This window comes from Tursiops truncatus, chromosome 10 (assembly GCF_011762595.2).
Source record: "Tursiops truncatus isolate mTurTru1 chromosome 10, mTurTru1.mat.Y, whole genome shotgun sequence".
In the NCBI taxonomy this organism is placed as follows: domain Eukaryota; kingdom Metazoa; phylum Chordata; class Mammalia; order Artiodactyla; family Delphinidae; genus Tursiops; species Tursiops truncatus.
In genome coordinates, this window is record NC_047043.1 from 23377967 (window position 1) to 23400343 (window position 22377).

Sequence of the window (22377 nt, forward strand, 5' to 3'; positions counted from 1 at the left end):
ATCCCAACACCTTTAAAAAAACTTTGCACTGTGGAAATTGTCAAAAAAAATTTAGAGAGAATAATACAAAGAACTCCCATGTACCCACCATGTAGCTTTAACACTTTGACTCATACAAATGTTGTTTCATGTATATCTTCTCTCACTTTCCTTTTCCTGTATTTTGAAGCAATTCCCAGCCATCATATCATTTCACCCATAAATATTTCAATATGCTTTCTAAAAGAAAATTATTTTTAAAAAAGAATAACAATGCCATTGTCTTATCTAAAAATTAATGTAATTCTTTAATATTAATTATCTCATGTTTAAATTTCTATTCATCTCGTAAATGTAATGATTTTTTAAAATTACAGTTTGTTTAATTAGGATCAAAATATGTTCATATAGCGATGGGATGATGTCTTTTTGAATCTCCTTTATGGGTTCCTTCTCCATTTCACCATTCTCTCTCTCTCTCTCTCTCTCTCTCTCTCTCTCTCTCTCTCTCTCTCTCTCTCTCTCTCTCTCTCTCTCTCCTCCTCCTCCTCCTCTCTTCCCCTCTCCCCGCCTCTCCATATATATATCTTTTCCCCCTTGCAACATATTTGTTGCAGAAGCTGGATTATTTGTCCTACAGAGTTTTCCTTAGCCTGAATTTCACTGATTACATTCCCTGTTTTGTTTTGTTGTTGTTTTTTTGCAGTACGCGGGCCCCTTGCTGTTGTGGCCTCTCCCGTTGCAGAGCGCAGGCTCAGCGGCCATGGCTCACGGGCCCAGCCGCTCCGCGGCATGTGGGATCTTCCCGGACCGGGGCACGAACCCGTGTCCCCTGCATTGGCAGGCGGACTCTCAACCACTGCGTCACCAGGGAAGCCCACATTCCCTGTTTTTGACATGTTTCTCTCTCTTCTAGAATTTCTGTAAATTAATAGTTGAATCTAGAAGCTTGCTCAGGTTCAAGTTTAATTTTTTTCAATAGTGTTTCATAAATGGAGGAACATAATGTCAGTATGTCTGACTCTCATTTTGTGATGATAGCAGTCTTTGATGTTTAATAATTAAGTCCATTAGTTCTTTAGAGATTGCAAAGTAGTGTTATTCTAATTCTGTCATTCTTTCTTCATTTATTAGAATGTTTCTGGAAGGAAGACTTCCTCTCATCTACTCTTTGGTTACCTAGTGATATCACAGAACATTGCTTGATTTTTTCCCCCGATTTTATCTGTCCAGCTATCAGCAAATACGAAATTAGTTCCATAATCCTCCAAGGCAACCAATGAGTTTTTTTGGTTGCTGTTGTTGTTTTAGTATCATTACAAACTTACAGATTTCTTTGTGCTTCAGGCCACTGCATTTTTAATCTTTACACATGTTCGAGATATTCCATCTTTGGCCAATGGGAGCCTCTTCATGTTGGCTTCTGAGTCCTTTAACATGACACTAGTAGACTTGGATAACTTCCCCACTCTCTGGTTTGACAAGATGTACCAGATATAGCACTTACATGTACCAGTTCTGACCTGGAACCAGACATTTCTCTGAGGAGCCCTGGTTCCTTTTAGTGAGAAATGGTATTTCTGTATACCACGGTGAGTGCTAGAGGGTACTCGGCATGTTTGGATTATTGCTTGTAGGCCTTTTCTGTGGACAGATCTAGAAACTTGAAAAAAAATAAAATACATGATAAATTAGTACTGACATCACCTATTTATTTTATTTTAGTTTTTTAGATATCCAGAGATCACTATATCTATATTCTTTTTTTAATTAATTTTTTTTGAGTATAGTCGATTTACAATATTGTGTTAGTTTCTGCTGTATAGCAAGGTGAATCAGTTATACATAAATATATATCCACTCTTTTTTAGATTCTTTACCCATTTAGGTCATTACAGAGTATTGAGTAGAGTTCCCTGTGCTATACAGTAGGTTCTTATTAGTTATCTATTTTATATATAGTAGTGTGTATATGTCAATCCCAATCTCCCAATTTATCCCTCCCCCACCGTTTCCCCCTTGGTAACCATTAGTTTGTTTTCTACATCTGTGACATCACCTATTTAAATTCAGCACCACAGGGTTCTTACCTTGTATATTCCATTTTTATCCTCTTCAATATTTCCTTCTTCCATACTGGAGATTCTGTGTCTCAATAACACTAGGAATGAGAAAATCGAAGTATCACTTATTTGCTTTTTCCTACATTACATCCACAACAATCTTAGAATAGTAATATCACCATTACTACCAAAACTATATGATTATTGAACACTATTTAACATTTTTTGGGGGGAAGGAGGGATAGTTCTTTCTCTTCTCCCTAGGGATATACAGTCAAATTGCTGTGTTTTAGTCACTACTTCAAGTGGTTATGTCACTATCTGGGTATACATTATGTTCATTTGTTTCATTCTTTTTTTGATTTTTAATAATTGCTTCTTAAAATTTAATCTTATAATTATGTAGAATATTTACACAGTTCCAAAGTCAAATCTCCCAAACAAGGTATAGTCAATTAATTGTAACTTCTATCCCTTTTCCCTCTCTCCACCTATAGATAACCTTTAAAAAAAACTTTTTTTGGCTTAAATAAGTTTATCTTTTATAGAAAAGGATAAAAATAAGCAGTCCGTGACTGTTGGGTGGTTTCATAAAGTCCTCAGCGACCCAGTCTCCTGTCTTCCTGTTCTGCCATCCTCAGCATGTGGCTTCTACCACTAGCTCAAGATAGCAATGTGAATTCCAGCTGTAACATCTGCTTTCCAGCTACTACTCCTCCACCGCTATTCGAAGTTTCCAGTGACTCTCTGAAGTTTCTCTGTGCATGGTTTCAGTTTCCAGCTTTTTTGCTGCAGCAGCTGCTATAGTTCTATTCCCAGTGAATTTGAGGTTCTTGATGTCTCATTGCAGAAAGAATTCAGTGAGAAACAAAGGTATAGTTAAGAAGTGGATTTATTTAGAGAGAAACACACTCCACAGACAGAGTGTGGGCCATCTCAAGGCGAGAGAACCTAAAAAAATTTTTTTAAATTTAAGTTTATTTATTTATTTTTGGCTGCATTGGCTCTTCGTTGCTGCGCATGGGCTTCCTCTAGTTGCGGCGAACGGGGGCTACTCTTCGTTGCGGTGCACGGGCTTCTCATTGCGGTGGCTTCTCTTGTTGCAGAGCACGGGCTCTGGGCGCACAGGCTTCAGTAGTTGTGGCATGCAGGCTCAGTAGTTGTGGCTCATGGGCTGTTGCGCGCAGGCTCAGTAGTTGTGGCGCACGTGCTTAGTTGTTCCATGGCATGTGGGATCTTCCCCGACCAGGGCTCGAACCCGTGTCCCCTGCATTGACAGGAGGATTCTTAACCACTGCGCCACCAGGGAAGCCCTCTACAGTATATTTACCTAACATGTAAAGTAGTTTCAGTTTTATTTTACGTGAGCAGATGTGTGTGACTATTTGTATATTCCCTCCCACTACTTAACATTTATCCTTGGCTTCAGCCAGGCCAGGCTCCGCATTCAAGCACTCTGCCTGGGAGACCCACCATATTCCTGCTCAGGATAGCATGGTGGTTAAAAGCCAGACACCTGGGCTCAATTCCCAGCTCATCTGTTTACTCTCTGTGAGACCTTGAGCAAATTGTGTTACTTCTTTGTGCTTCAGGTTGCTCACCTGTAAAATGGAGTCATGCTAGTCCCCATCTCCTAGGATTATTTTGAGAATTGAATGAAATTAACACATGTAAAAAGTTGAGAATATTGCCTGGCGGGTAGTAAACATTCAATAAGTGTTAGTTCTTATTCCTACCTCTATTCATTTGCCCATGCTCTTGCCCCCACCCAGAATACCCTCCTCCCTTTGGAATTGCCTTATTCAAGACCAAGCTTATTTCTTTTTCTCTGCAAAGATATCCCAACTATTTTAGCCCATATTAGTCTTATTCTCTGAACTTCCTTAGTAATTTTAGTCAGTTTCACAACTTGGTCAATCTTTTTTGTGGGTAGTCATTGTTTTTGTTGTTTGTTTCCATCATGGCTAGATTATAAACTCTTTGGTTTATACACTTTATATATCCTCTGTCACAGAGTGAGGCTCAGTCAGTGTCCTTTGGATTGGGTTTATCCACTCAGTCTAATCCCTGTTTAGAGCAGCCACCTCAGGTCACTGACTTGCACGCTGGAGAATTAATTCTCAGTGACTCTCACCCATCCCCTCTTCCTGCTGTCTCTTACCCAAATGCTGTCATTGCCCCTTCTGCTCATTTACTTCTTCTCTGCCTTTCATATCCCTATTTCTCTTTCTCCTTCCTCTGTACAAACTTCTCTCTTGGGATATTGTACAAATCTCTTTCAAAGCAACTACCACTTTATTTTTAAATCTTCTGGGTGTATTTGTCTTCCTTACTAGACCACGAGCCCATCTGGGACAAGGGACCCAGTTGTCTTTGTTGTCTTTGGAGCCTCAGTGTTTAGTGTGGTGCCTGGTGAAGAGTTCTGCAGATACCATTTTCTCTCTCACTGTTTCTTTTTTGCATTTGAGATCTTCTCTCTGTCTCTGTTATTGTGTTTTTCCCTATTGGTCTTTGTTCTTCTCAGTCCATCCCTGTCCCCTCGCCTAAGCCCGGCCTGGGTATGGGCCACCCTCCTCTGTCCATTTCTCCTACAGACAGTGTACAGTGCCCTGGGCCTGAGGGATGCTTGCCGCTCCCTGCCCCAGTCCATTCAGCTCTTTCGGGACATTGCCCAAGAGTTCTCTGATGACCTACACCACATTGCCAGCCTCATTGGGAAAGTGGTGAGTGGAAGGAAAGAGGCAGAGCTCCTGGGAAACTAGGGGAGGGATGGGTTTGGGTAATAGAGAACGACGGGGCTCTGGGGAATGTGGTGTGGAAGATGGGGATGCATGGGAGACACTGAGGTCAGCTGGATGACCAAGGGATGGGATGGTGAGAGGAGATGGCAAAATATCAGGGATCTGCTTGGGGGCTTGGAGGGTTAGGGTTGAAGCAGGGACTGAAGGGGCCCAAGTAGAGGTGAGGAACAGGACGAGATGGTGCTGGATGTAAAGAACCTGGACTTCTTGTCTCCTCAGGTGGACTTTGAGGGCAGTCTTGCTGAAAATCGCTTCACAGTCCTCCCCAACATAGATCCTGAAATTGATGAGAGTGAGTGTTAGGTGTACGGATGGGCCTATGAGCCCTGAAACATGAGCCTGCCCAGTGATGGGGTACCATTCTCAGTAGGCGGCCACTGCATCTGGGGATAATCATCGCAACCAGAGCAGGAACCTTACTTTTGATATCCACGTGTCTTTCACCCTCCTAGAAAAACGAAGGCTGACAGGACTTCCCAGTTTCCTCACTGAGGTGGCTCGGAAGGAGCTGGAAAATCTGGACCCCCGTATTCCTTCATGCAGTGTCATCTACATCCCTCTGGTGAGGGCAGGAGGGTGGGTGTGCTCCCCAGGGGTTTTTTAGGGGGACATTAGGCCTATGAAGTACACATTAGTAGATAAGAAAACCCTGGAGAAATCTGAAGAACATGAATACTTTTTGGTGGCTTTAGCCCCCTGAGGGAAGCATTGGGGGATATAGGGGACTCTGGCTTCCTCTAAGGAAAGAAAGTGCCCAGTACATCACTCTCTGCTTTATCTCTTTTCTACTCTCCGCAGATTGGCTTCCTTCTTTGTATTCCCCGCCTGCCTTCCATGGTGGAGACCAGTGACTTCGAGATTGAGGGTCTGGACTTCATGGTGAGACCCTTGACCTCTGTAGGGGTTGATAAGGAAAGTGAATGAGCAGCTGAGAGGAGGGCCTTACCCCATCAGCACTGCCGAATGTGGGATCCCTCTTCTGTTGTTTTACTCTGATCTTTACCAGCTCTGAGACAAAGGAGAAAGAAATCAAGGTCAGGGCTGGAGCCGGGGTTAGATAGGATGAGGATCGAGAGAAGCAAAGCCCATAGCTTTGAACCCTTGTATCCAGTTCCTCTCAGAGGAGAAGCTTCACTATCGTAGTGCTCGAACCAAGGAGCTGGATGCATTGCTGGGGGACCTGCACTGCGACATCCGGGGTGAGGAGAAGCGAGTGGCTGGAGCGGAGCGGGCAGCATGGAGATGATTCTGATAGGCTCCTTTCCTTCCTGCCATTGCTCTCTCTTTCTCTCTCTGACTCTGTCTTTTCTGAATGTCTCTGGGTATTTCAGATGGTATCTGCAAGCCTGTTTCTGGGTCCCTCTGCTGGCCTCTTTGTCTCTCCTTCACTTTCCCCTGGAGCTGACCCCCAGCTCCCTCCCTTACCTGCCCCCAGACCAGGAAACCCTGCTGATGTACCAGCTGCAGTGTCAGGTGCTGGCACGGGCAGCTGTCTTGACCCAGGTGTTGGACCTCGCCTCCCGCCTGGACGTCCTCTTGGCTCTTGCCAGTGCCGCCCGGGACTATGGCTACTCAAGGCCCCGTTACTCCCCACGGCTCCTTGGGGTACGAATCCAGAATGGCAGGTGAGAACAGAAAAGGGTGGAGGCACAGACAAGAGGGGCCCAAAGGCCCCATCTTCTGCATCCACAGGCCATGTGCAAGGTACCTCTCCACCCACTCCGCTGCAGGCATCCTCTGATGGAGCTCTGTGCCCGGACCTTCGTGCCCAACTCCGCAGAATGCGGGGGGTACAAAGGGAGGGTCAAAGTCATCACTGGACCCAACTCCTCAGGGAAGAGCATATACCTCAAACAGGTAGAGGAATCCCTACAAACTGGGCCTCTGGAATGTTCTCCATTGTCTCCATCCCCCACCTGCCAGTCAACCCAGGTCCCTACAGCTCTTCTCCCTGTGTTCTGACCCCAGCTGTCATGAAAAGACCGTAGCCCACACCCGCTGCTCCTCTTCCTCCCAAGTTCTCATTCTCTACCTGAGGGAGAGCCATGCTCTAATGATCGTTCCATGGCCTGAATTCTCCTCCCCCACCTCTGAATTAAAGTGTGCCTTTGCTCACTCCCTGCCCTTTACTGATTCTAAAGCGAGCAGAGGGGCTGTGATCTTCTATTAAACTGTGTCCATCTCTCTTGATCTATTGTTCTCCCCTCAGTTTAGCCTCACCTTCACCTCAGCCACACGAGGCACCGGGCCCTGTCTCCTCCCCTATTCAGGTAGGCTTGATCACATTCATGGCCCTGGTGGGCAGCTTTGTGCCAGCAGAGGAAGCCGAAATCGGGGCAGTAGACGCCATCTTCACCCGAATCCATAGCTGTGAATCCATCTCCCTTGGCCTCTCTACCTTCATGATCGACCTCAACCAGGTCAAAAGGAGGATGGGTTGGGGGAGGGGGATAATGGGGAAGGAACCCTACCCGTGAAAAATGTCAGGAAAAACGTTCCTTCTGCCTGCTCTCTAAACTAGGGGCAGGGAGCACCCAGTTCAGAGACCAGGAGAATCAATACCGCGAACCTTTATCTATCCCCGGCTTTGTGTGAGGCACTGTTGGCAATGAAAGGATGAACAAAACATGTGTCTCGCCGTTAAAGAACTTGCAGTCCTGTTGGGTGGACACATACACAAGCAGCTTTACTGCCAGGCAGACTGTGGTCAGTGCATTACAGGCCTCGAATGTTTCTGAAACTATCCCTTGTCCACCTGGTACCCAGCAGGTGGCGAAAGCAGTGAACAATGCCACCGAGCGGTCGCTGGTCCTTATTGATGAATTCGGAAAGGGAACCAACACGGTAAGGGGAGAAGCTGTTGAGGATCTAAGGAGGGGAAAATGAAGGAGGGCTAAGGAACAAGAGGGTGCGGCTGCGCCTCTGGAAAAGAATAGGGGTGTGTGGGTAGAAAAGAAACAGTGTGAGGCGGGAGAGGCCTGGCAGGAGGAGAGGGGTGCACGGGGCACCTGTGGTTCCACAGCCTCACCGCTGCCCTCTGCACAGGTGGATGGTCTCGCGCTTCTAGCGGCCGTGATCCGACACTGGCTGGCGCTTGGGCCCACGTGCCCCCACATCTTCGTGGCCACCAACTTTCTGAGCCTCATTCAGCTACAGCTGCTGCCACAGGGGCCCCTCGTGCAGTATTTGGTGAGGAACCAATCCAGCTCCTTAGGGGCCCCTAGGCCGAGCATTTCCCAGAGCTGGGAACTGGCTTCTCCGTCAGAACAGGGGCTGCTTGAGCACAGGGACCACGTCCCTTCCTGTTTCTCACTCTCCACAGCAACTGACCAAGGGACTGGGGCAGGAAGCAGAATGACTGATAACATTCCCCTTTTATTCTCTTTTAAGACCATGGAGACCTGTGAAGATGGGAATGACCTTGTCTTCTTCTATCAGGTTTGCGAAGGTGTTGCCAATGCCAGCCATGCCTCCCACACAGCTGCCCAGGCTGGGCTTCCTGAGAAGCTCGTTGCTCGTGGCAAGGAGGTGAGGTCCAAACAGCAGCCACCTCCGCCAGGGCTCCCTTCCACCGTCCCTGCTTCTCCGAGGGGCCTGGATTCTGACCCTACAACACCCACTCCCACCCCTGCCCCTTCCTGCTTCTCCGAGGGGCCTGGATTCTGACCCTACTCTCTCCTCTTACCCAACACCCACTCCCACCCCTGCCCCTACCTGCTTCTCCGAGGGGCCTGGATTCTGACCCTACAACACCCACTCCCACCCCTGCCCCTTCCTGCTTCTCCGAGGGGCCTGGATTCTGACCCTACTCTCTCCTCTTACCCAACACCCACTCCCACCCCTGCCCCTTCCTGCTTCTCTGAGGGACCTGGATTCTGACCCTACAACACCCACTCCCACCCCTGCCCCTTCCTGCTTCTCTGAGGGACCTGGATTCTGACCCTACTCTCTTCTCTTACCCAACACCCACTCCCACCCCTGCCCCTTCCTGCTTCTCCGAGGGGCCTGGATTCTGACCCTACTCTCTCCTCTTACCCAACACCCACTCCCACCCCTGCCCCTTCCTGCTTCTCTGAGGGACCTGGATTCTGACCCTACTCTCTCCTCTTACCCAACACCCACTCCCACCCCTGCCCCTTCCTGCTTCTCCGAGGGGCCTGGATTCTGACCCTACAACACCCACTCCCACCCCTGCCCCTTCCTGCTTCTCCGAGGGGCCTGGATTCTGACCCTACAACACCCACTCCCACCCCTGCCCCTTCCTGCTTCTCCGAGGGACCTGGATTCTGACCCTACTCTCTCCTCTTACCCAACACCCACTCCCACCCCTGCCCCTTCCTACTTCTCTGAGGGACCTGGATTCTGACCCTACTCTCTCCTCTTACCCAACACCCACTCCCACCCCTGCCCCTTCCTGCTTCTCTGAGGGACCTGGATTCTGACCCTACACCCACTCCCACCCCTGCCCCTTCCTACTTCTCTGAGGGACCTGGATTCTGACCCTACTCTCTCCTCTTACCCAACACCCACTCCCACCCCTGCCCCTTCCTGCTTCTCTGAGGGACCTGGATTCTGACCCTACGCTCTCCTCTTACCCAACACCCACTCCCACCCCTGCCCCTTCCTGCTTCTCTGAGGGACCTGGATTCTGACCCTACACCCACTCCCACCCCTGCCCCTTCCTGCTTCTCCGAGGGACCTGGATTCTGACCCTACTCTCTTCTCTTACCCAACACCCACTCCCACCCCTGCCCCTTCCTCCTTGTCCTAGGTCTCAGACTTGATCTGCAGTGGAAAGCCCATCAAGCCTGTCAAGGAGCTGCTAAAGGAGAAACAAATGGAAAAGTGAGTGCAGGCCCAGGGTCCTTGTTCTCTCTAGCATGTTCTGCAGCTCTTCTACCCCTTTCAGGGATTCAGACAGTCTCTTGCCCTTTAAAGATTCAAAATTTCTTCCTGCAATTTCTAAATTCTCAAGGTCTCGGGTTTCCTGTGCTGCATCCTCTTCCCTCTGCTCAGGGATTCTGTTATCCATGCTTCCATAAATCTCACTGTTCTCTCTCCCCTCAGTTGCCAGATGTTAGTAGACAAGTTTCTGAAACTGGATTTGGAAGATCCCAGTCTGGACCTGGACATTTTCATGAGACAGGAAGTGCTGCCTGCTGCCGCCACCATCCTCTGAGAGTCTTCCCTGGGCTCTCCTCCACATCCCAAACCCCGGGAGGCTGCCAGGCCCTCTTTGTTTCCTTACCTCCTTCACACCCAGAGTTCTCAGTTTCCCTGGAAATTTTGTTTCATGTTAGTAATAAAGTTTATTTTGGAGAACGTTATTGTTTCCTTAGACGGGCCAAAACAAAACAAGAGAGTAGGAAAGAGATGAAAGAGGAAGCAGCAGGCCACAGAGGGACCTGCCCTGCCTCATTAAAAATAAAGTATCACTGCTGGAGGGAGGCCCTCGGGTTCTACCCAGGGGGACTTTATGAGAACCAAGCACTTCAACAGACCCTACAAAAACAGATGAGAGAGAAGACAGGAGCCCAAGGGAGATGTTCTTTCCCCTCAAAGTAGGAACACCTCAGCCTGAGACAGACCCAGCAGGAAGGGCTCTGGGAGGCTGAAAGACTAGGCAGGACCGGTGCAAGGCTGGGGGAAAGGGAGGGACCAGCCCTGCACCAGTGGGTGTGGCTCCACCCTTCCCACCTCAGAGCCATGGGGAGCCGGGGTCCTGGTGGGCTGCCCCTGGTGCAGGCCCCCTACACGGTTCTGCTGCTGCCACTGGAGACAAGCCGCCAAGACCCAGGGGCCCAGCGCTTCTTCCTCTGGGTGAGTATCAGTCCCGCAAGAGGTCCCGGGAAAGCCCCTCTCCCTAGATCAGTCTCCTGCAATTCCACTCAATTTTGAGGACTCGTAAGTTCAGCCCCTTGCTTTCCCTTGCCCTCCAGGTCCTCAGTGGCCAGTCTGGGTTCACACTCAGTGACCAGATAGTGAACTGAACCACGGGTTAAGAGTAAGGGCCATGCATGGCCCAGAACCCTGCTGTGGAGTGAGTCAGCCTCTGCTTCTTGCCTTTTTCAGCTGCAGAGGATGCAGGCTCTGGAGCGGGAACAGGATGCCCTGTGGCAGGGGCTGGAGCTGCTGGAGCATAGCCAGGCCTGGTATGAGGGCCGTCTGAGGGAGGCCCAGCAACAGCAGCTATATCTGGGGGCCCTTGGTGAGGTATGGGGCTGACCCATGGTATGTGGGGGCAGGGGTAGCAGGGACGTGTGGACACAGCCTGACACCATCCTGGAAAGGCAAGAGTTAATGGACAGGGATCATCAATTGGAAGCAGCATTGTAATGACAGGATGCCACCAAGTGTTAGGTCGGTTCATTGTTGGGCCTAGAGGAGGCTGGTCTGCATTCCATTCAGAGGGACACAATTTGGCTCACTCCATGGAGATGGGGGAGTGGTCTGGATTGTTCCAGTGAGTCAGGGATGGACAGGAGGGAGGATCCAAAGAATAGAGAAAGCGGGTACTATGCTATTTGAGGGGGTTGGAGGAACTGGACTACTAAAGAGATGGAGTGGAGAGTACTGGAATTTCCCACCTGCCTGGCAGGGAACTGGGATGAGGGGATCCAGATGGAGGAGAGGAATGACCTGTGGTGATAGGAGAAGAGTGGCAGATGGTACTCGAGTTTTCACCACGTTGTCTGCCTCTAACTCCTCCTTTTAGAATTTTCCAACAGATTTACACTCAGAGCCTGGTGGCCCCCAGTTAGTCCAGATTCAAAAGGTGAACATCTGTTTGCAGAATCTGATTCAGGGGAAGGTGAGTTTATTGTTTTTCGTTTACTCTTGGGAAGTGGGGGTAAAGAGGGGACTTGGGGTCAGCACTGGTCTAACAAAACAACGAATTCCCCCCCCAACAGTTCTCCCCACATCCCCTGAACAAAGATAGTTCCTGCGCCACCCAGGACTGGAAGGGAAGGCCAAGGAAGCAGAACGTGTGGCAGCAACACGTAAGCAGTAGAGGAGTGGGGGGAGGGCGGAAGCCCTGGCCCTCAGTGGGAGGGAGGGCACAGACACCCAGACTGTCTCCCTCCTCTTCTCCAGGTAGTGTCAAGGCAGCAGAAAGGAGTCACTAAGCCAAAGGGGGAAATGGCTCAGCCAGGCTGCCCCAATGGACGGAGGGGCCCTACCCGTGTCTAATGTCTCCTCTGGTTCCCCTCAGTTGTGCTGGCAAGGCTGAGTGAGAACCCCCAGCCTCCTTATTCTGCTTCTTGACTCAATAGCTAAATGGCTCCAGGTGGCGGGGCAACTGAAATCCTGACATCTTGCTGTGAAATTTCTTCTCCACTCCTGAAAACTTCTATTTCGTCTTTTTGGTATCTTACGCTCTCACTCTTCCCTATATGATGTGCATAAGTGATCTTTCTTTGAAATCTCTCTGGGGAAAAGACATGTTTATTGGCACTGTCCTTTAACTTTAAATACAAAAATAAAATATAAGCATCTCCAGAATTTCAAAAATAAAATAGAAGCGTCTCCAGAATTTCAATAAAAGCAATTCTATAAATAACACTTTTCAGTAGGAGGTGGGGTACCCTCCTCCCCACTTCCAATCTTAGGCACTGCCCCATGTATCTTCCCCTCTACCTGAGCTTGGGAGAGCATGAATAAGTAGTGGAATAAAGATGCTACAGAGGGCTTCCCTGGTGGTGCAGTGGTTAAGAATCCACCTGCCAATGCAGGTGACACGGGTTCGAGCCCTGGTCCGGGAAGATCCCACATGCCACGGAGCAACTAAGCCCGTGTGCCACAACTACTGAGCCTGTGCTCTAGAGCCCGCAAGCCACAACTACTGAAGCCCGCGTGCGTAGAGCCCGTGCTCTGCAACAAGAGAAGCCACCGCAATGAGAAGCCTATGCACCACAACAAAGAGTAGCCCCAGCTCGCCGCAACTAGAGAAAGCCCGTGCTCAGCAACAAAGACCCAATGCAGCCAAAAAAAAAAAAAAGATGCTACAGAGAAATAGAAAGCAACTTTCTCCAAAAATGAGTCTGGTTTGTTTCCCACAAGGGTTAGGGAAAGTGCATTGTGGGAAAATCCATTGCCTTCTATCCCAATCTTGGAAGGGCCAAGTGCATGAGAAGGAAACCCTCCAACCCACCTGGGAGAGGTAGGGTCCGGAGGCCCATGTTACCTTCTTACCAATGGGGCAAGATGGCAAACGGTGCCGGAGACCCATCCCTCTAGGGGCTGTTGCATCACCAGGAGGCCAGGCCTAGCAGGAGCAGCACCGCTCCAACTGTGCCCCACCAGGGGTTGCCCACCAGCCCTCCCCCAGCCCTGCCCGGAGTCACCAAGGTGGAAAGATGAAAGGCAGGGCTGGTGGTTGTGAGGACAGGGTCAGTCGAGTGGACGGGGGCAGGGAGCTGGTCCTGGGGAGAAGAGGGAGAGGCTGTCAGGGTGGCTGCACCCAAATAAGTCTGCAGCGCCCTCCCCTCCCCTTGCCTATCCTGCAATGGAAAGTGGGGGCACCTCACCTGCGGGGTGGGGCCCCGCACCAGGAGCCGGAGGAAGGTATGGGTGGGGGGTACTGTGCTGGCTTCTCGATCCATCGCGGTCACAGTCACCATCACCACGGAGTCTGAGGCGGCTGTGTCTGGTACCTTCAGCCACAGGCACCCCCAAGCGGACTCGTTCTGTTCCAGGCGAACCCTGGGGAGTGGATGCCAAAGTCCCGGCTGAAGCCGCAGGCTCTGAATAGCCGAAAGCCAAGGGGTGGAGCCAAGCGCAGTCTGGGAGGGGAGCGAGGAATCTGAGCGCCAATTCGAAAGAGCCAGAGGAGCGAGTACCAGATCCCATGCCCTGGGAATAGAAAGATGGGACAAGAAGGGAGCAGGAGGTTTCAGGGGCTTCACCTGGAGAGGTTGGAGGTGAGAGCGAAGCTGGGGTTGACGGATGTCCTAAGATCGAGATCCTGAGGGCCCGAGAAGCTGGCAATGCGGAGGCTGAGCGGGGCCTCGGTGCCCGGCGCCAGGAAACCCGGGGGACCACTGAGCTGCAGAGGAGGGCCGGTCAGGGGAGGAGCAGCAGGCCCTGTTCTCTCCAGCCGCAGCCGCACCTTCCGCTGGCATCTCACCTCCAGAAGGACAGGAACTACAGCACAGGGCTGGGGGGCCACCCGGTGCAGGCCCTGCCCCACTCCGTCCTGGCCAATCAGCTCCAGAGAGAAGGGTCCCGCGGTGGACAGAAGCGTGGGCGGTAGCGAGGCAGCGAGGAGACCTCGCTCCCGGGGTCCCATGGGCTCCAAAGGCACCCGGCCCAGCTCGGCACCGTGCGGGACCCCTCGAAGGACGACGTGGGAGAAATGCGGCAGAGGATCTCCAGGGTTTCCTCTGGAGCCCAGCCCTGTCACTTCTACCAGCAGCTGGGTCTGGAGACCTGGGACAGGGGAGGGGAGGAAAGAACAGTGGCTGCAGGAGGTTTGGAGACAAGGAGAAAAGCATGAACAGCTTTGAATAGGGGTTAGCTCTCGGGGTATGGATGGGGAAAAGGGGTTACCTCTACGGGTATTGATGGCGAGGGCCAGGAGGGAGTGCTGGGATGCTGGAAATGTTCTATAGCTTGAACTGAATGACGGTTATTTTTTATTATATAAAATCCACCCAGCTATACACTGAAGTTTAGTACACCTTATTAAATGTTATAACTCAATGAAAAGCTACATATATAATTTATATATATACACAAAGCAAGTTAGGGGTGGGGACAGATGTACCTGCAACTGGTTGAGTCAGGGGGTAGAGGCCAGGGTGGGGTCCATCCTCCATGGGGATCCCAAAGTGGACGAGGAAATCCAGGGAGGTCTGGGCTGAGGGAGGGCGAAGGCAGTCAGAGACCTTCCAGAGATGAACGTGACTCATATTGCTCTCTGAGCTCTGCCGTCTCCCCTTCCTTTCCCAGGAATATCTCCCTCCTTACCTTGCACTCTCACCCGGGGGGTACCCTTGGCTGTGACCTGGATCTCCCAGGTTCCTGTCTGCAGGGGGTCATTCATGCGCACCATCCAGAACTGCCCGAAGCGGCGAGTAAGACCTAGAGGCCCCTCACCTTCCTCCTGGCCCTGGGAGACCCCTGGATGGGTATTGGGGGCAAGAGATTGTCACAGGAGAATTCCTTTCCCTTAGTACCTTACCCCTCATTCTCCAGTCTCCATTCTTGCCTCCGCCTTGAGACACACACATGGAAGTACCTGCAGGGTTTCTGATCCAGAAGCTGCTGACCTCCCCATGGATCCGGACTGTGACCCTCTGGAGCAGCCCATCCACACTGAACACAAGTGGCCTCTCAGGCACCACAACAGGAGGCTCCAGGGGAAGGGTCACCTTGAGGGGGCAGGACCGAAAAATGGGGGGAAGATAAGGCATGGAATGAGGTGGGAACAAAGACAGGAGAAAGAAAGGTAGAGACAGAAAAAAACTAAGTAACACATGGGATACCAGTGAGAGAGGAAGGACCAGGGATAAAGCTATGATCAATGACAAAGTTGGAGGCAAGGGATTAAGGATGAGGTAACCACTTCTTGCCCCCCTTGAAAGATGGCAGGACTTCCTAGAGTAGCCGTGAAGACAGAATACTGGAGGCCAAGACTGAGGGTGGTAGTACTAATGTGGAAGGAGCAGTGTAGAAGGTGGGCAGCTGTGGATCTCAGAGGGAAAGAAACTTCCTTTCCCACCCTCTGTCTAGAATGGCAACTCAGCAATGGGAGCCATTTGCTTTCTTCTACAAGAAAGAGAAATGCAGTGTCACCATCGTCCCCTCAGTTCTGAGCTGAGCCCCCACACTTACCAGGTCAGCTACGCTGTCCCCAACAATGGCTGCCACATCCTGAATGTACTGGTCTTTGGTGAAGATCACCTCTCCTCCTGAGGCCAGCGCCACCGCTTCATACGGCTCAAAACGCAGAGGGGACAAGACCTCACGCCGAGGTCGGCCCTGAACCCTAGATGGGTCTTCAGTCAACAGGAATGTGACCTGTGCCCAGAAGAAAGGCCAGGACTTGAAGTTTCCATTTGCCATCTACCATTGTAAATAAGGATCTCCTGTGCTCAAGCTTTCTACAGAGCTGATGATTGGTGGTAAATTCTCTGTCTACCCTCTGGCTGCTACAGCAGGGTCTCCCAGTGACACAACCCCTGGGCTTCAATTAGAAGTTGCCATTCCCTGTAACTGTCACCATACGTCATCCACATAGTGGATTGCTGGCAGCCAAATCTCCAGTTCTTCAAACGGTTTATTGGGGGCAGATTCATATAAGAATTCAGCATCATTAAGGGTAGGGCCTTCCACTCTTTAGTATTGTTAAAGGGATCTGGAAATGTTATACTCATGGTTCACTTCTCCCACCCCCAAGCCAAGTCTGGTTTAACCACCCTAGTGTGAGTGTGACCCTTGTAATGAGAGTTGTCCTGCAGTTTCCCACATCCCCGGGTAGCTAACACTGAGTCTCCCACCAGCTATGCTTACTCTGCAACGCCGCTCCTGAGTCAGAGATTCCACCCGGTTGGTGAGAAAGGCATCCTTGGGGGAGGCGTCAGTGAAGACGAAGATGTCTGAGAGTGGAGGTGTGTGTTGCAGGGCCAGCTGACAGGGGAGGGAAAAAACTGGTGTTAAAAAATGGCAGCAGTGGGACTTCCCTGGTGGCGCAGTGGATAAGACTCCACGCTCCCAGTGCAGGGGGCCGGGTCTCGATCCCTGGTCAGGGAACTAGATCCGACATGCATGCCGCAACAAAAAGTTCACATGCCACAACTAAGGAGCCTGCCTGCCGCAATTGAGGAGCCCATGTGCCGCAACTAAGGAGCAGGTGAGCCGCAACTAAGGAGCCCACCTGCCACAACTAAGACCTGGCACAACCAAATAACTTTAAAAAAAAGTGGCGGCAGTAGGGGAATGGGCAGAGCAAGGGAGGGCAGAGTAGAAGGCAATACGGCCCTGGAACCTGGAGTGAAGCGAGTGGGACTAGGTTCTGAAGATGGGGTGGAGGGATGAGGTCCCAGGGAAGCTCTAAGCTCCCTTGATGGTGGGGCCTGGAAAGGGGTGGCGGGAGAAGAAGGGAAGGGGTGGGGAGGGCAGACCTCCAGGGCTGACAGGCACATCTCGGGCTCATCTCCACCTCCCAAGGCATGTATCTCATTGAGTTGTTGCCAGAAGCTGTCAGGGTCACTGGTTGTAAAGACGGGGCCAAACCCTGGGAAAGGAGAAAGGAGATTGAGATAAGTGAGAGGAGGGCTCCCCTCATTCCCACCCATGGGCATCTCCCCAGTCAAGGGGCCCCGCTGTGCTCCTTGGGTGGACAAGTATTGAGATAACAATATTCCTTTATATTTATACTGACAGGGTAGAACAAGGCAGGGGCTAGGTACCTCTGGTGGGAAAGTGGACCTCATTTCCTCACAAAATGGTGGCACTTCCTGTGGTCCTGAGTGGGCCTTTTTGGGTATATGTGTAACTATAAAAAACAACCGAGGGGACTTCCCTGGTGGCTCAGTGGTTAAGAATCTGCCTGCCAATGCAGGGGACATGGGTACGATCCCTGGTCTGGGAAGATCCCACATGCTGCCGAGCAACTAAGCCCGTGTGCCACAATTACTGAGACTGCGCTCTAGAGCCTGCGAGCCAAATCTACTAAGCCCACGCGCCACAACTACTGAAGCCCGCATGCCTAGAGCCCGTGCTCTGCAACAAAGAGAAGCCACCATAATGAGAAGCCCGCGCACTGCAACGAGGAGTAGCCCCCCGCTCGCCACAACTAGAGAAAGCCCGTGCACAGCAACGAAGACCCGACGCAGCCAAAAAAAAAAAAAGCCAACATAGATAACCAACAAGGACCCACTGTATAGCACAGGGAACTATACTCAATATCTGGTAATAACTTATAATGGAAAAGAAACTGAAAAAGAATATATATAACTGAATCACTTTGCTGGACACCTGAAACGTTGTAAATCAACTATACTTCAACTAAAAAACAACAACAAAAAAAACTGCGTCCTCAGTTTCCTCACAGAAAAGACAGAGAAATAATAGTACCTACCTCAGAGAGGGTTATTGGGTGATTAAATGAGTTGATTTTGTAAATCTTAGAATAGTGCTTTGACACATAATAAGTGCTAAATTCTTAATTATTCACTTACTTGTACCTTTATCAAATATGTGATAAACCCCTTTTGAATGTCAGCTACTATGAGATTTATATATGCAGATTAGACTCAAACCCTGCCCTTAGGGAATTCTCAATCCAAATTTTATTTGATGATCATTTTGACCCTGGGAGATAGGCGGGATAAGGCAAGTACTAATCCACTTTATGGTTGATGAAATTGAGGAAAGAGGTTAAACAATCAGCCTAAGTACACACAGTAAGTGCTGGTCAACCCAGGCCAGATGATCTGACTTCTAATTTAGTGGGGAGAGGAATATGATGTAACTAGCTGTCTTAGACATTTCACAGAGGCCTGGACCCACCAACCCGCCCCCCATCTTCATCCCAACCTCTGTCTACAGGAAGTGGAGAGAACTGAAAATGACTTACTAGAATGGAAGCCTAAGAAAGCAGAGGCTACTCGCCTAAGCACCCGTAATGATTAAACTCATATGGAAAGTGCTGTCCTGTTGGAAGCAGTAGAAGAAGTGCTGATTGTTTCCAATATGCACACAAGTACCAGTAAAGACTCACTCAGGACCCTAGGAAGAGCCTCCCTTTTATTATGGAAATGAAGCCATTAGGCCCACTTCCCTACCAGTGGCATTTACCCCTTGCCCTGGACTTCCCTCCACTATTCCTGCCAGACCCCAGTTACCTGGGTCATGGAAAGGCACCAGGACATAGTGGGTGGGCTCCATGGGGCCGCCCCGTCGCTGCTCCACAATGTGGCGAGCCTGGATTTTGGCAGCATTGATCTCCTCGCCCATACTTCCTGTGGTATCCAGGACGAAGCTCAGGCTGGAGGCTGGGGTGATGTCCAGCAGCCTGGGAAGCAGGCCAGAGATACAGTGAAGGGTCTGCACACTTGTCCCCAGGCCCTGGTTTCTCAACTCTGGAGCACCTACCTATTAAGGAGCCCATCCCCAGGAGGCCACTCACCTGGAGAAACCCCTGTCTCCCAGGCGGCTTCGCAGGAGGCTGAAGGCCTGGATGGAGGCCAGAAGGGCCAGGTTTGCAGCCTGGAGGTGCAGCATGTGGTGTGGGGAGAAGCCTGGGGATGTGCTATCCTTGTTGATGCCTCCCCGTGGTGGCTGGGAGCTGCTCTGGTCAAAATGGCCCCCATGGCTACATTTCCCTGGGTTGGGGAAAGGGATCTGGAGGGTGGAGGTAAAAAACCCACTGCCTCCTAATAAAACGAGGCCCCGTCTGACCTGCCCTGACCCTCTCACTCCTCAGCAAAGGATGAGCAGAAAATTATGATATTTTGTAGAGGGCAAATCTGGAGTAAATCTGGAATGATTAGTTACCAAAGCACACGGTAGATCCCTCGATCCCTCCAGTTAGTCCCCAAAAGCTGCCCTCGGGCACTGAAGTCTTATCGGCAATGTGAGAAGCTGCTCCCACCACCCCAACAATCATGGCCACCTCAGTGGGCCTTCATCCACCCGCTCCCCTCCCAGCATCCTCTCCTTCTTCCAAGAAGTGATGCCATAGGAAATAGGACAAGGGCTACAGGACTGAGGTCCCTAGGGACAGGGTCAGGGGAGAGGAAGTGACTTTCTCCCCTTACTTCTGGGGGCTTTCCTGTCTGGTACCTGGAGGTTTGGAGGGATGAGTTCCAAAGTAGCCAGAGGTGAGGAGTGTGAAGCCCAGCAAATTCCCAGGGCAGCTCCACTCGTCACAGTCGGAGCAGGTAGGATCGTCCACTGGGAAGAGAGGGCAAGGGTCTGGCACCCAAGATTCTGCTGCCCCTGACCTTTACCCCTGTCCACCCGAACTTCTTCAGCTTTTCCTCTCAACTGGAACAAGGTAAAAGCCCCTAGGTACCCTTTGCTGGTACCCTTCCAGGCTTTCTGAACTAAAACGTGGAGCTCCTGGCTGGCAATGAGACCTAATATTTGAGACTGGGACTGTGCTAGAAAACCCGGAAGTGGGGGGGGGGACCAATCCTACGGGAGTGCGCCCTCTGTGAGCTGTGGACAGGAAGTGAAACTGTACTAGACAGGAGGCAGCTTCCGGGTCACAGTTCAGTTGGAAGGATGAGGGGACTGAGAGAGAAAGCCCCCCGTGTGATCCAGTGCGGGGAGGAAGCCACGTGAAAGACAGAGAACTCCCTGACGTCGCAGATCTGGTCCTGGCCCTGTCCTCTGCTGCGTGACCTTGGGGAAGCAGCTGACTGGCCTTTGGCTGAACCGAGGGACCGCACAGGTGGTTCCAGAGATGAAGCCATGTTGCACCCTATTCGACCCCAGGATGCGAGGCGGCTCTATGGGCTCACCCTCACCAGTGGGGTCCCGGCCGTACCTTGCGCCAGGTTCCGCAGCCCCTGCCTTGGCCAGAGGAGGTGAGGGTGTGGCTGCTGCTCCCCCAGTTCGACCCAGTTGCTGTGACTGTAGAAATCCTGGTCCCAAGAGAAAGGAGAAGGGGAAGAAGCACTAGCTCACTGTTCTCACCGTCTCCAGCCCTGACTCCCCTTCCTCCCAGTTCCCCAGCCTGAAAGCCTCCTCCACCCTGCTACGCCCCAGACACCCCAAGTCCCCTCCACTGCTCTCTCCCTTGCCCAGAATAGAGCTCGGCCAAAGTGGGAGCCTCCCACGTTTCTTCCCATCTCACTCAGAGCCCAGCCAGAGGCCTTTCAGTGGCCTGCACGGCCCACCTCTTGACCTCAGCACCGTCCTCTCTCACTCACCTGCTCCAGCCGCCAATGCCTCCCGGCTGTTCCCACAGGAAGCTGCCAGTTTGGAGGCGGGGACTAGGGAATAGCCCCAGGGCCTTGGCAAGCAGCGCCCCAGCCCCTTCTAGAGTAGGGGGAGGCATGGCTAAGGAGGCACCATTCAGGAGACAGGAAGACTGGAAACGAAGACCCCTCTGACCACAACCCACCAACTCTGTCCTCACCTGCAAGGCATGAAGCGCAGCCCCGAGGCGCTGGCGGGCCAGGCTGTGGTCAAGGGCTCTGGCCGCCACCACAGTCTCCCCTAGAGCTCCCACCAGGCGTGCGCGCCCCTGGCCCAGCCGCTCGGCATCAAAGTGCAAGTCAGGGTCATTCCTGGAAGTCGGCAGGAAGTCCTGGGCGGCATTGGCACGAGACACCTCTCCTAAGGCTGCTCGGAACCGCCGGGAAGGAGACCCAGGTCCGAAGTAGGCGGCAAAGAGGTTGTCGGCAAGGAGAGTGCGGCCCTGGAGGGTGGTAGGGGGCAGGGGTTCCAGGGAAGCCCCTTGGATCGGACCACTGCCTACATTTCCTCAGCTCTGTCACTCCAGGCCGGGTGTGGGAGGAATTGAGGGTGCTGGGCCCTACAAGGGATGGGCAATCCTGGACATTCCTAAGGAGGGGGACTCCTGATTGTAGGACCAGGACTCCTGGGTATTGTTGATGTCAGGAGGGGAGGAGGGAATGTGTGCGTGGGGTCCCTTCTCTGGGCAAGCAGGACCCTCAAGTAGTATAAGTCCCCCAGAATGCGGGAATCCACCTGGGATGTGACCGGACCCAGGGACGCTCACCAGGAAGTCCTCAAGGCGAAGGGGGGGCCGACCTGGGGGCGGCTGCTCCAGGAAGAGCTGCAGGGTGACGTTGAGTGCCGCCTCCTCGGTCAGGTCCTGGTGGGTGATGGAGCCGGGGGCAGCCAGGAGGCTCCAGATATTGGGGAAGAAGGCAGATGCGGGGTCCAGCAGTAGCTGCAGCTGCAGCAACAGCAGCAGTGAGGGGCCCAGGTGGGACAGGGGCTCGTCCGTGGGGAGCATAGCTGAGACATGGACCTGGGGAACAGAAGGCTCTCCAGAGAGCAGGAAGCAGCAGAGATTTCAGGGCAGGCCCGGCTCTGTCTCCATGCGCACCTGCTTTGGCCCCTTAACTGGCTTCCCCGCCCTCTCCCTTCAATCATCCGGACAACCTGAGGGCCTCTCAGACCAATAGGGACTTACACCTGCAGGGGAAGGGTCTGAGGCTCCTCCCCCACCACCGCACCGCCCCCCACCCCACCCCTCGGCTAACGCCCCCATGCAGAGGAAGTCTCCTCTCTAGGCCTCTCCCCTACCTGGTTGCTGGGTTCTCCAGGCAGGGCCGGGGGGGCGGGAGGGGGAGCAGGGTGTCACAGGGCACTTAGGTCAGAGTTATAATTAACCTAGGCCGGATTCAGCGGAGGGAGGGAGAGGGAGGCCCCGGCAGGGTGTGGGCAGGACAGGCGGCTCCTGGCCCCTCTGCTCCGGCCTGCCCAAGGCCACAAGCAGCAGTCAGCACCAGGGAGGGCCTCCCACGGCTGGATGGCTGGCTGGCCGCAGTGCGGAGGTGAGGGAAGAGCTGGGAGGAGGAGGCAGCAGGAGGGGGGAGCTAGCAGCG

The 22377-nt window shown here is 52.1% G+C and overlaps 3 protein-coding genes across 33 annotated transcripts in view; 2 read left to right on the top strand and 1 right to left on the bottom strand.

The window, feature by feature from the left end:
• The window catches only part of MSH5 (mutS homolog 5), an 18577-nt gene extending 8412 nt beyond the window's left edge, over positions 1-10165 (top strand). For 15 of the 28 annotated variants that reach the window (XM_073810539.1, XM_073810540.1, XM_073810550.1 and 12 more), the window contains 13 exons: positions 4637-4765; positions 5063-5135; positions 5296-5405; positions 5642-5722; positions 5955-6042; positions 6279-6468; positions 6574-6700; positions 7114-7263; positions 7610-7687; positions 7889-8032; positions 8234-8371; positions 9615-9688; positions 9911-10165. In XM_073810539.1, the coding sequence (XP_073666640.1) occupies positions 4637-4765; positions 5063-5135; positions 5296-5405; positions 5642-5722; positions 5955-6042; positions 6279-6468; positions 6574-6700; positions 7114-7263; positions 7610-7687; positions 7889-8032; positions 8234-8371; positions 9615-9688; positions 9911-10022 (1494 nt within the window). In that variant the 3' untranslated portion in view covers positions 10023-10165. Of the gene's footprint in view, positions 1-4636; positions 4766-5062; positions 5136-5295; positions 5406-5641; positions 5723-5954; positions 6043-6278; positions 6469-6573; positions 6701-7052; positions 7264-7609; positions 7688-7888; positions 8033-8233; positions 8372-9614; positions 9689-9910 lie in introns of those variants that run through there. The other 13 variants (XM_033864023.2, XM_073810536.1, XM_033864019.1 and 10 more) reach the window with 11 other exon arrangements.
• Positions 457-21986, bottom strand: VWA7 (von Willebrand factor A domain containing 7). Of its 3 annotated transcripts, none has more exons than XR_012334396.1 (16): positions 21543-21986; positions 20937-21218; positions 20343-20439; positions 19634-19744; positions 18978-19173; positions 18694-18863; positions 16969-17081; positions 16358-16474; positions 15680-15865; positions 15084-15216; positions 14813-14965; positions 14610-14702; positions 13750-14272; positions 13372-13546; positions 2070-13266; positions 457-1642 (listed from the first exon to the last, which is right to left on the bottom strand). XR_012334396.1 is itself a non-coding variant. In XM_073810534.1 (16 exons), exons 1-16 carry the CDS (start codon positions 21780-21782, stop codon positions 13093-13095), a joined length of 2682 nt encoding a protein of 893 aa, XP_073666635.1. In that variant the 5' UTR covers positions 21783-21985; the 3' UTR covers positions 457-13092. The 3 variants fall into 3 exon arrangements, 2 of the variants coding, with proteins under 2 accessions (XP_073666635.1, XP_073666634.1); XM_073810534.1 differs by having other exon boundaries at positions 457-13266; positions 13750-13889; positions 13971-14272; positions 21543-21985; XM_073810533.1 differs by having other exon boundaries at positions 457-13266.
• Positions 10531-12080, top strand: SAPCD1 (suppressor APC domain containing 1). Of its 2 annotated transcripts, none has more exons than XM_073810571.1 (5): positions 10531-10663; positions 10916-11056; positions 11559-11654; positions 11755-11844; positions 11943-12080. In XM_073810571.1, the coding sequence occupies exons 1-5, from the start codon at positions 10550-10552 to the stop codon at positions 12072-12074; spliced, it is 573 nt and encodes a 190-aa protein (XP_073666672.1). In that variant the 5' UTR covers positions 10531-10549; the 3' UTR covers positions 12075-12080. The 2 variants fall into 2 exon arrangements, with proteins under 2 accessions (XP_073666672.1, XP_004311245.1); XM_004311197.4 differs by having other exon boundaries at positions 11939-12078.
• Positions 21987-22377: the final 391 nt, after the last annotated feature.

Bases quoted from the DNA above. Each gene is read 5' to 3' on its own strand.
- SAPCD1 (XM_073810571.1), top strand. From the start codon at position 10,550: ATGGGGAGCCGGGGTCCTGGTGGGCTGCCCCTGGTGCAGGCCCCCTAC. The intron at 11,057-11,558 runs GTATGGGGCTGA...TCCTCCTTTTAG, and splicing joins ATCTGGGGGCCCTTGGTGAG to AATTTTCCAACAGATTTACA. The intron at 11,845-11,942 runs GTAAGCAGTAGA...TTCTCCAGGTAG, and splicing joins AGAACGTGTGGCAGCAACAC to TGTCAAGGCAGCAGAAAGGA.
- VWA7 (XM_073810533.1), bottom strand. From the start codon at position 21,782: ATGCTCCCCACGGACGAGCCCCTGTCCCACCTGGGCCCCTCACTGCTG. The intron at 21,219-21,542 runs GTGAGCGTCCCT...ACCACCCTCCAG, and splicing joins TTCGCCTTGAGGACTTCCTG to GGCCGCACTCTCCTTGCCGA. The intron at 14,966-15,083 runs GTACTTCCATGT...ATACCCATCCAG, and splicing joins CTGGATCAGAAACCCTGCAG to GGGTCTCCCAGGGCCAGGAG.